Below are 10,921 nucleotides of genomic sequence, written 5' to 3' on the forward strand. Positions count from 1 at the left end.
TGGCCACTTTAAGGTCATTATTTGACTTTCGAGATGTTTTGCGATTCCTTCTAAGATACTGCGCACCACAGCTTTACCGTCAGCTTAGACCGACAGATATCCTAATGGCGACACACGGTTAACCCTAAACCTGCCAGCTCCTACCACATGTGATAGCACAAACAGAACATAAGTGCATACAAGATAATTAATGTGGCGACACATTAATCCTCATTAAGAAGCAAAACAAACTGATGCTAATTTAGAGTAGATAGTGTTGGCAAGTGTGTGCATGCAGCTATGAGCAGACTAGGAATTGAATTGTGATAATTTCACATCTCTTTATGGTTGTTTTACTCAACAGCCAGCGATGTTAGCTGTTACTTATGTCTATGAACACACTGCACATCTTTACACAGTGTAAATTCCTTACTCACATAATTGCACTTCTGTGTGCAACTATTTTTTCCCCCACTATACTGCCATCTGTAGATACAGTCTTTCTTTTTTTCTTAATGTCATACCTTTTTCCACACCTTAATGCGGTCTGACTGCCTTTGCTGCTTTATTGTTATTTGCTGCCACCGTGATAAATCTCCTCACAAAGAGACCATTTGTGTGGTTTATTTGTCAAAACTGGCGAAGGAAAATATCCTTTTTCTTTGGATGATTTCCACAAAGGTAAACTCTTGGGCTCAGCTACAGTTTAAGGATCAGCAGGGTGGATTCTTGCTGACATAAGGCCTTGACCTGAGCTTTAAGAGATAAACATGTTTTTTCACTGTAGAGGTGTGACTAATAGCTTGTCCCTTTGCAAACAGTGCTGCTTGCCATCAGATCTATGGATTCAAACACCAATGTCTTGACATGATGTATTACCATATTGATGTTGTTTTCATTCCAATGAATCTAGTTTTTTTCACTCCCTCTTGGCCACGTTTCCAGGTTTTGTGAATTAATTTCACATCTGATTCTGGGTTGTGTTTTTTTTTTTTTTTTTCAGTTTCTTATCAGAAAATGTGTTTTTTTCATGGTTGAGGTTTTAATCCTTTGATTGTTTTTTTTTTGTTTTTTTCTTCTGTGGTCCCTAGTGGTTCTTTTTTCCCCTCTTATTTGCATATGTGTGTGTGTGCGTGCGCGAATGTGTGTTTGTATGTGAGCTTCTTTATGCAGATATGGGTTTTACTAAAATTTACATACAAATAGAAAACTCTGACAACTGCTACGATGATTCTTTAAACCTTTTTTTCATTTACTCATCCAATATGAAATACGAGGCTTTTGCCCCCTTCTCCCACCTCATTGTGCCTTTTCTCTCTTCATCTTTTAGATGCTTCTTTATACAAAGCACAATCTGCCTCTTAGAAACCTCGTTGTTCAGTACAATTGGTATCTGTTACTTGTGGACACCTTTTGGTTGGTGTGGCTTAGAGGAGAAACTTGATCATCAAGTTCACAATGGGTGTGTGCACGCCTGTATTATCACATCCTGGTTTTCATGTAGTGCTAAGAGACGTGACACATTTTCTTTTCCATATTCAAATGTTTGTCCCACAAGAAAATGGTTGTATGAATTATCAAGGAGCATTTTCACTGTTGCTCCCAAAGCTCTGCTGTAAACTGTGGCGTTTTTGATAACCATTCACATTCAAACAGACTCCACCTCTTTGGGCTGAGAAACACTATCTGGTTTGTTGCAGAAATGGGATTTAGAGGTAAGATTTAAATTTACTTCAAAATGGGTGGTTTTAGTTGCTGATCTTACTGCTGATCTTTATCTATCTTTTTTTTATTTTATCGGTAGCTGGTTTCTACCTTACTGCTGTAATTGCTATCCTCCTACTTACGAGGGATATTTTCCTCTATTCATCTGATGCACGAGAGAAAGCAAAAAGTACGTTTGGTGAGTTCATTTTTTTCTCATTCGATTGTAAACTGTTAGCTATATTTGTGTCACCTCAGCCTTATCGCCTCCTTTCTTTCATTTTGGGTTTTCATCAAATAGTAGATCCAGATTTCGGAGCAGGTAAAGTCAAACATTTTCAGATTGTAGAATATTTGAACCCAAATACAAGATTTTGAGTACTCTTTCACAATTGAGTAATGATAGAACTATGCCATAAGATCTTCCCTGTCCCTCTGTTCTGCATTTTAAGCCACAACTACATCTCCACTGAGGTGCAGCCTTTCCACTAAGTGTCCACCCGACCATTTTGCTTTTCATATCAGAAGTGGAGCAGCTAATGTCATTGGGCCAAAAATCTGTTTCAACGGGAAAAAGTATGTGATAATGAGGTACAACAGTGATTATATTAGAAAGAAAAAAAAACTCTGCGGTGAAACACTTCTTTATTTGTGTCTCAACAGCATCATGAGTCACGTGTTGAACAATGTGGAACCAGGAATTAATATTGTCGTTGTAAATGGTGAGAAAAAGACTCATGTACTCAATTTACTGTCAAACTGATCATGGAAAGCAGTGGTAAATGAATAACTTGTGATAATATGGGAAGTATTAAAAATTGTGAATAATTTTGGGCTCAAAAGTTCATTGTTGAAATTGGAAAAAGCAAAAGATTGCATCAATGTAAAAAAACAACAACATCCTGTCTGTTATTATTTCATGGATGGGATGTAAAAGGAAAAACAAAAAAAAACTGTTTTCTTTTTTCAACTCATAGGTGAAAATGGAGTTGTAGAAAAATTTGGGTATCTCAATATAAATGCTGGAGGTAAGAGTTTTAAAAATTCTTTTAATCAAGTTTCCCATCTCGAAATGCTACGAAGCCTTTAAATCAGGGTATTTCTTTCATTTTACCCAAACAAAAGATCCAGAAGACATTCTGGCATACTTGAAGGACATAAAACCTGCAGCGATTGTATTAGTGGCCTCGTTTGATGATGTGGCAACAAAGTAAGTCAAAATCTCAGCGTTTCAACATTTAAAAACAACCTTGTCATAATCCATGACTCATTGTACTTCTTTGTGACAGGCTGACTGATGAAATGAGGGAGATTTTTGTTGATATGGGAAGCACTTTGATCAGTTCTCTGAAACCTAGAGACAACTGGGTGTTTGCTGGAAGAGCGGGGACAAAAATCAAAAGCCTCTTTGAGAAGGTTAGTGAACCCATTCGGTGCCATTTTATTTGTTCTATTTGTGTCAGACCATCTATTTTGAAATATGCTAACGGTAAAACAGCATGATGAAAACACGTGTTTTCTTCTCTGCTCACCTGTCAGCATGCCGTTAACAACGAGAGCACCAACGTTTTTGAGGAATGGCCAGAAATGGTGGAGGTGGGCGGCTGTTTCCCAAGAACCCTGACAGAGGCATGATTAACTGCAAAATGTGAAGGAATTTTCTTTTCTAATGGACTTTGAAGATTTACCTGTGAAACGACACCACCCCAAGTTAAATAACACTTTGTTCTTAAAAACTAAAAGCCAAACATGTAGTGCTGATCAGAATCATTAGCACTGCTGAATTGTACAGAATCTTATTCATTATGATGAAGACAAGGAAACAACAAGGCAATCATCAAAGAAATTGATGTTCCTGTTTTAACACTTTGCACTTTTACTGAAAAATGAAACTCAATAGACATTGGCCTGTGTTCATCTGTAATGGTGGTTTCAGTGTTTACCAAACACCGCACGCTGAGCCAAAAAAAAGCTCCATGACCATAGGCCAAGGAAGATACCTCTACTGAAAGAAAGGCAAAGTTAACATTTGTATAGATGAGCCACTCAATATGGGATGATGTTCTTAAGACTGAGGGATGTACAAAGGACACATTTTTGCTCACACAAGTGCCTCACTTTCTACAGCTGGTATGTTTTCTATGTTCTACTGAATGTAAAACATTGAATAAAATGTTGACGTATTACATTAGCAATTCATTGCATATTTTCATAGCGTCCCAACTTTTCAGGAGTTGTGATTGTAGATGCAACACAATAAAAAACTAACATGTTTTTCCTCTGAAAAACTCAATCAGACAATGAGTGTTTTCATTTTTCACTTTAACTGCACTGCTTGAATAAATGTTGTTCATTACCTTCCACCCATGTTGTACATAATCAGAGTTTGTCTTGGCTGCCGCTTCCCCGTGAGCATCACCATTGGCCATAACAGAGGGCTCTTTCCTCTCTGTGGCATTCTTGGCTACTGGAGCAGAGAGAAAGCAACCTCAAATTACCGCAAAAAACTTTCTCCACTGTGAGTCCCATCAGGCGTCTGAGCAGGCTCCAAATCTGGATTCATGCTGAAGACATGGGAGTCACCCATGGGAAAAAGGTAAGTTTGTTGTTATCCTTCCCATTTGCTTTCTTCTTTTCTCCATGAGATGGAACATGTAAGTCATTTCACAAGTAACATAAAGATAATCCAGCAGAGGCAGCCATGCGGCATATATCCTTTCTCAGGATTTATTGTGTTTTTGGGAAGATTAAAAAGTAATGGAAGAAGCCAATGTCACAATGTGTTCTTTTCATACTTCTGTCTTATAATGACTTCTATATTCCGGATTACCTGTGTATGATATTTAAAGCCAAAGCTTTTGTCTTACACTGCCACTTTTATTCTTTTGTGAGTTTCTCTGTAGCTGTTGTCTCTACCTTTTACTCACTTCCCAAAGGAAGTGAATGCTTGAACCAAAAACAGGTCTTTATCCAACTGAAAAGACGCCCACTGAACAGTGGGCCTTGGAGACTGTTTATCTTGTCATGTCCTATTAATTCCTCTCCACACAATATCCTCTGCGTGAGACTGGCCAAACAGCAGGACTCTTCCCTCATCAACCTACAGCCACTGGCAGAGATGTTGTCACTAGAGTGCTTCGAGCACTAAATTCTCTTCTAATTCAAGTGATTTGCTGACATCTTCTTGAATTTTTAATGTATTAGAGCATTAGAGTTTGTATGCTACTTTATATAGTATTGTGTAAATGTGTAAAGCAAAGCAGAAATTCATGAGAAAGCTTTTATTCTATCACACTGTTTAACTTCTTTTCCATTAAAAAAAAAAAACTGCTTGAAGCACAGTGTAAATAAAAGCAGCGATGACTTGTAAGTCATTCACACTCTGGATTTTACAGAAAAAAACAATGTGTCAAATATTGAAACAGAAATTTATATGTGAGGTTTTTTTTAAAAAAAATACTTGAGAAAAATACTTTATCACTGTGTTGTAACACCTCTTCTTTTGACAACACACTGTTGGTTTTTTTGGGGACTGAGGAGACTGTAGATGTAAAAGTGAAATATTTTCCAATGCTTTCTTGATGTTTTGTTTTATATTGGGCAGGTGGTAACTGCAGGCAGGCCAGTTTAACACGCAGACTCTTTCAGTCAGAGCCATGCTGTTACAGGCACAATATGGTTTGGTACTGTCTTTCTGAAAGCAAAGCCTTTTCTGATCAAGAGGTTGTCTGGTTGGCAGCATTGGTTGATTTAAAGAAAAAAAAAATTTGTATGTATCTCTTTAAGCATTAATGTTGCCTCTGCAAATTACCCATGCTTTGTGCGTTCATGCATCCCTGTATCATCACACATGATGGCTTTTAAACTCTCCTCTTCAGCTCAGAGGGCACGACGGCAGCGCCCATGATTTATTTATCAAATTTTGATTTGTCAGACCACAGAGCAGTTTTCCACTTCACCTCAGTCCATATTAAATGAATACAAGACCAGAGAAAGCAATGAAGTTTCTGGATCTTGGATACATGTACCTTTTTATGTGCATGGCAGAACTGTAACTAGTATTTGTGGCTGCAGCCCAGTTTTCACTGACAATGTTTTTCAGAGGTATTCCTGAGCACAAGCAGTGAATATTGCATTTGTCTCTAATGGAGTGCTGCCTGACAGCCTGTAGATAGCAACTATACAACAGATACTGGTTTTCAGATATCTCAGTATTCTCTGAAACATTCAAACATATCATTTCTCATATGATGCAATTGTCGAATTTCTTGTCAGTTTCATGTTTAGAAACGTTTTAAAATTGCTCAGCTAATTACCTGCATAGTCTTTCACATTCCTTAACTCCTTCCTACTTTACCTCGGCACGACTCACTCTTTCAGGAATGCTCTTTTCATACCAATCACGTTACTGACCTGTTGCAAACTAGCACAACTACACAAATGTATCTCTCCTGTTAAGGAGCCTGTTCCAACTTTTATAGATGTGATTTTGGCATTCAAAAAGAGAACGTATTTATGAATAGATAAATAAGTTGGAAAATTACTAATTTTCAACATTTAATGGGCTGCGTTTGTTTCCTTTCGAAGGTTGAAAATACTATTCAGTGTGACTCACATCATTCTGTTTATTTAGTTACAATCTTATCAACATTGTGTTAAGTCTTGTTGTCCTTCACATTCATTGCATATTTCATTGTACAACAAAGGGAGAAAGAAACTGGAGGGTTTATTCAGCTGTCCTGTCTGAATTCCACAGGGGAGAAATTCTTGTCTCAACAATTAATTCTGCTCAAACTCCATCAAATGAGGAACTCAGTGGGAATCATACTGCGTTTCTGTTTGATCTTTTCATTAATGAGGTAGCAGCTCAACAGTGCAGACTCTTGCTTCACTGGACATGTGAAGTGGAGCTGACACTTTATTTGTCTGTCAGAACTATAATATGGCTTTGTCTTACGGCCATGTAAGATTTCGACTCATTAATGTGTTCTTCTTTTATGCTGCTTTTTTATATATCAGAATTTTGAAGTATAGAGTAGCTCCACGTCTTCCGTGAGTAGCTAGGAGGTGTTATATAATTTTTCACTTTGTTTCTTTTGACAGAGGGAGCTCACACATTTTCCATGTACACGGGAGATGCCCATTAACCAGTCTGGTGAGAAAAACATCCATTGAAATATTGTGATGTATTGTATTTATGAGTACTTGATCTGTTACCTGAGTCTAGACTTCTTACTTGTTGTTTCAAGTTAAAAAAATGTGGTTTTCCTCTCACTGTGAAGCTGAACTTTGTTAACCACTGAACCTGTCTGGCATCCATAGTGTTTTTATTGTCATTATGGTCACCCTAAGGAGGACGGGCCTGGTGTTTGGCTCTTTTAGCCAGTTTTGCGTCAGGAGGAAGTAGGAATAAATGTAATTGTGTGTGATTCTTTGCCATAAAGCACAGGTGCACATTAGAGTACTCGCAGAGGGGACATTTTTATTGATCTTTACTGTCACTGATAAAGAGTAAAAGGTTGAGACGCAATATGTTATATCAATGAGCTGTTATGTGGTTGTCAATAAACCATTTGCCTAGAGACATTTGGCAATTCGAGTAGATTGTGCTTCAAAGCTGTAATTTGCTGAAAAAGGAAATAACACACTCTTCTACTGATAAGCGAACCCCCCCCCCACCTCCATCTGTGGTACAGCTAGCTTACATTATCTTGTGGCATTTGCAGCTATAATATGTACCTTGCAAATGTAACATAGGCGATCTTTATCGGGCTTTAAGTGACATAACTCTAGAACAGGCAGAAACCTTTTTATGAATGGAGACGAGCAGAGAATGCTCAAGTGTTGTTACAAACTAATCCTCAACTTGGCTGTCAAATTAGTTTGGTGAGATCACTGAAAGACTTCTGTTCTTGTATCTCCCGAATATCATCGAAGTTGTCAGGTTATTTTGTATTTGAGGCTGCAAAATTATGATTTCAGCTTCTTAGCAACTGATACATTATCACATATCCCTATGGTTGCTTAGTTTAAGATAAGATAAGATAAACTTTATTGATCCCACAGTGAGGAAAGTTACAGCAGCTCAAACAGACAGGGGTATAAGAGCAGTTTAAATTTAAATTATATATGAAAAATATAATTGTAAAAAACAATTACATACAAAAGATGACATTTCAAAATGAAATTTCAACAGATTATTGCACAAGCTGCAGTAGCAGCGTCAGCAGCAAGTGGGTATGTGTGGTTACAGTGCAGCATTATACAGTCTGATTGAGGATGGAATGAAGGACCTGCGGAAACCCTCCTTCTTACATTTGTGTGTAGCAGTCTGTTGCTGAAGGCACTGCTTAAGGCACTCACAGTCTGATGCAGAGGGTGGGAGGTGTTGTTCATGATGGCAGACAGTTTGGCCAAAGCCCTCCTCTCCCCCACTCTTTTTTATCAGTAAAAAGGAAAACAGCAATAATTAGTGGAAATACACAAACGGCTGATGCTCTTATTCCTGTGTGAATGTCTGAGTGATGTTTTTAGTCAGTGTGGGCCTGGAAAAAAAACAAGTTTTGCAATCGCAAGATTCATCTTACCAGAAAACCAAATGTACCACATGAGTTTAACAGACTCAAAGAAAATTCAGTCAAACTCTCAGCTTTGTTCCCCAGCTAATGAGAATCTTTTCTGGGTACCTCAACTAGTATGTTGTTTTGCTTTTGTTTGTTTGTTTCCTTTTTTGGTAAAATAATCTTGTTAAAATGTGTCATTAATAGCTTAAAGGGATAGTTCGCCTCTTTTGACATGAAGCTGTATGACATCCCATATCAGCAATATCATTTATGAACATTGACTTACCCCCTGCTGTGTCCTGTGAGCCGAGTTTCAGCCTCGTTTTGGCGTTGATGAAGGTAGTCCGAATAGTTGGCTGGGGCCACAAAAATAAAGCGTTTTACTTTTCAAAATAATATGCGTTCAAAAGAGTAATACATTTGCGTCACAAAATCGTTCATCCAGAAAAAGTCAGACCTCACAATCGCTTGGCGCTATTTTCTCTCTATAGAACATAGTGCCAAGCGATTGTGAGGTCTGACAGCAGGGGGTAAGTCAAATTTAATAAATGTTATTGCTAGTATGGGATGTCATACAGCTTCATGTCAAAAGAGGCAAACTATCCCTTTGAAGTGTGCCTCTCCAGGAAAACATGTGCTTTTTGTTAGTGTTTTCTTCTCTTTAGCCTCCATGACACAGATGCAGCGAAATGAACAGATGAGATTCCCGGCGCTTGGGATTCCTTCATCTCAGATACAGAGCGAGGAAGAGAGCAGTAATCTAATCAAACCCCACAAACCTCTCAGTCCTTTAAATGCCTCCAGGAGCCACCAGGCTCTCCATAAAGAACTGCAGATGACCCACAAGAGGTTGGATGCATTGGAAGTCATAAATACTCACACCTCAGTTTCATTATTCATACTGTTCATTAAGTCTGTCTGTGTTTCTGACAGAAGAGTGGCCCAGGAAGGAAAGAATGAACTCCGGAGAGCTTTGGAGAAGAGAAAATGGGAACAAAAGATGAAGACAAGACAGGATCAGGAAGAGGCAAAAAGGAACATGTCCCCTCTTCAACAAGAGCTGCTAAAAAGACAACAGAGGCTAGAAAATGTAAACAGGCAAAACTGTTTTTTCTCACATACATTTGTGACTAATGTTTTTTGTTTTTAGATTGGATCAGTAAACTATCATAGCGGTTAATATTAGAATTTTGTTCACTGAGAATATCTCTTTATATATATGTATATATATCAGTATAGTATGACAAAATAAATGTACTGTTGTACAGTATTTGAACTCAGAAGAGTAACGAAGCTGTTCCACAGTTATCCAGTGGATGGCAGTCCAGTCTTAGCTTCGATACAGCATCCGTCCATGTCCTACACATGATACGTGTACTATCAGAATCATGGATTATGTGCATGCTGCTCTTCATGGCATTTCACATTCAGGCACTGTTGCTGTCAACAAGTATATTCTTTAATAAAGAAAAGCAGCATCACATTGTACGCAAATACTCTGTTGTAAGTAGAAGTCCTGCAAAAGAAGTAAACAGGTCTGAAGAGCAGAAGAAAAAAGAAGCTGTTTTACTCTTATATTGCTTGATTATACATGTTGCACTGAAATTTGAATTTAATTGAATCCAAAGATTATTTATTTATCTTTATTAATCCCACAAGGGAAATTGTGTTGTTTTGGTCTAAAATAAACAAGTAATGGTCATTAGTTATTCATCATTAAAAACAGTTGTTGCTGAGTGGAAGGGATGACCCCATGTCACATTCTTTGTTGCAGCAGAGCTGATGAAGCCTCTGACTGTACACACTTTCTTCTGTTGTCAAGTTGTGCAACATTCTTGTTTGCACAATTAGCTTCAGGAGCTCCAGAGTAAGTCCCCAGCAAAGAGCCAACCCTCTTTATTATTTTCCTCAGTTTCTTTGCAAACACCTGAGGTCCTAAACTTCCTTAAGGAGGAGTCCATTCCTACTCCGTCCCTTCTTGTAAACAGCCTCAGAGTTGCATTTTCAATTATGTCTGTTGTCCAAACAAAGTTTGGCTTATCCTGAATTCTACAGGAATAAGCCCCCTAGAATAAGTTCTCCAAAAATCCACAATTATCAAATCCAAGATGAGGCGATTGCTCCCACATCCTGCCACAAAGGGAATGACATCAACGTGTAAATATAATGTCACGACCATGGCTGACCATGGTGAACCTACTTTTATTGCACCTTATTGAATGCAAAACCTCTAAAATACCCAACCACTCCTACTGTCAGATAAGTGTAGTGGAGTAAAAAGAATGATATATCTACAGCATCACCTAAAGAAATAATCACTTTAAAACAGTACAAGTACGCGGATTATACAAGGACCCAAGTAAATACATTAATCCCATTCCACAGCTGTATTTCTTCTGATGACACTTCAACAAAATTTCCTGTGAAAATGGTGCTTGCATGTATTTACGCACATAAGCTCCATGCGTAACTATGTGCTCATGTCTCGGCAGATGGAGAAAGTTGGGAAGGACAAGCAAGAAGAACCAGAGTTCCTCCAAGTCAAAGAGAGACTGAGGAGAACCACAGTGCTGAAAGAAGTGTGAGCGTGGCGATGTTTGACTTTGGATGCTCATTATCCGTCAGCACAATAGGCTTTTTTGGAATAAAACGAGTTGCTGAGGAGCTTGATGTAA

At 38.2% G+C, this 10,921-nt stretch overlaps 2 protein-coding genes across 4 annotated transcripts; both read left to right on the forward strand.

The window, feature by feature from the left end:
- Positions 1 to 1,074: 1,074 nt before the first annotated feature.
- LOC142377848 (protein FAM3C) lies at positions 1,075 to 3,961 on the forward strand. Of its 3 annotated transcripts, none has more exons than XM_075462169.1 (9): positions 1,075 to 1,694; positions 1,784 to 1,882; positions 1,985 to 2,005; positions 2,136 to 2,259; positions 2,347 to 2,405; positions 2,661 to 2,711; positions 2,809 to 2,893; positions 2,973 to 3,099; positions 3,223 to 3,961. In XM_075462169.1, exons 1-9 carry the CDS (start codon positions 1,682 to 1,684, stop codon positions 3,316 to 3,318), a joined length of 675 nt encoding a protein of 224 aa, XP_075318284.1. In that variant the 5' UTR covers positions 1,075 to 1,681; the 3' UTR covers positions 3,319 to 3,961. The 3 variants fall into 3 exon arrangements, with proteins under 3 accessions (XP_075318284.1, XP_075318285.1, XP_075318286.1); XM_075462170.1 differs by having other exon boundaries at positions 1,988 to 2,005; XM_075462171.1 differs by having other exon boundaries at positions 1,784 to 1,873.
- Positions 3,962 to 8,891: 4,930 nt separating this feature from the next.
- On the forward strand, positions 8,892 to 10,831 carry LOC142376598 (actin-associated protein FAM107A). Its single transcript, XM_075460004.1, has 3 exons — positions 8,892 to 9,095; positions 9,180 to 9,336; positions 10,739 to 10,831. Exons 1-3 carry the CDS (start codon positions 8,917 to 8,919, stop codon positions 10,829 to 10,831), a joined length of 429 nt encoding a protein of 142 aa, XP_075316119.1. The 5' UTR covers positions 8,892 to 8,916.
- The last annotated feature ends 90 nt before the right edge of the window (positions 10,832 to 10,921 follow it).

Source organism: Odontesthes bonariensis, chromosome 3, assembly GCF_027942865.1.
Source record: "Odontesthes bonariensis isolate fOdoBon6 chromosome 3, fOdoBon6.hap1, whole genome shotgun sequence".
Classification (NCBI taxonomy): Eukaryota; Metazoa; Chordata; class Actinopteri; order Atheriniformes; family Atherinopsidae; genus Odontesthes; species Odontesthes bonariensis.

Bases quoted from the DNA above. Each gene is read 5' to 3' on its own strand.
- LOC142377848 (XM_075462169.1), top strand. The intron at 2,712-2,808 runs GTAAGAGTTTTA...CCCAAACAAAAG, and splicing joins TCTCAATATAAATGCTGGAG to ATCCAGAAGACATTCTGGCA. The intron at 3,100-3,222 runs GTTAGTGAACCC...CTCACCTGTCAG, and splicing joins TCAAAAGCCTCTTTGAGAAG to CATGCCGTTAACAACGAGAG.
- LOC142376598 (XM_075460004.1), top strand. From the start codon at position 8,917: ATGACACAGATGCAGCGAAATGAACAGATGAGATTCCCGGCGCTTGGG. The intron at 9,096-9,179 runs GTTGGATGCATT...TGTTTCTGACAG, and splicing joins CTGCAGATGACCCACAAGAG to AAGAGTGGCCCAGGAAGGAA. The intron at 9,337-10,738 runs GTAAACAGGCAA...ATGTCTCGGCAG, and splicing joins GACAACAGAGGCTAGAAAAT to ATGGAGAAAGTTGGGAAGGA.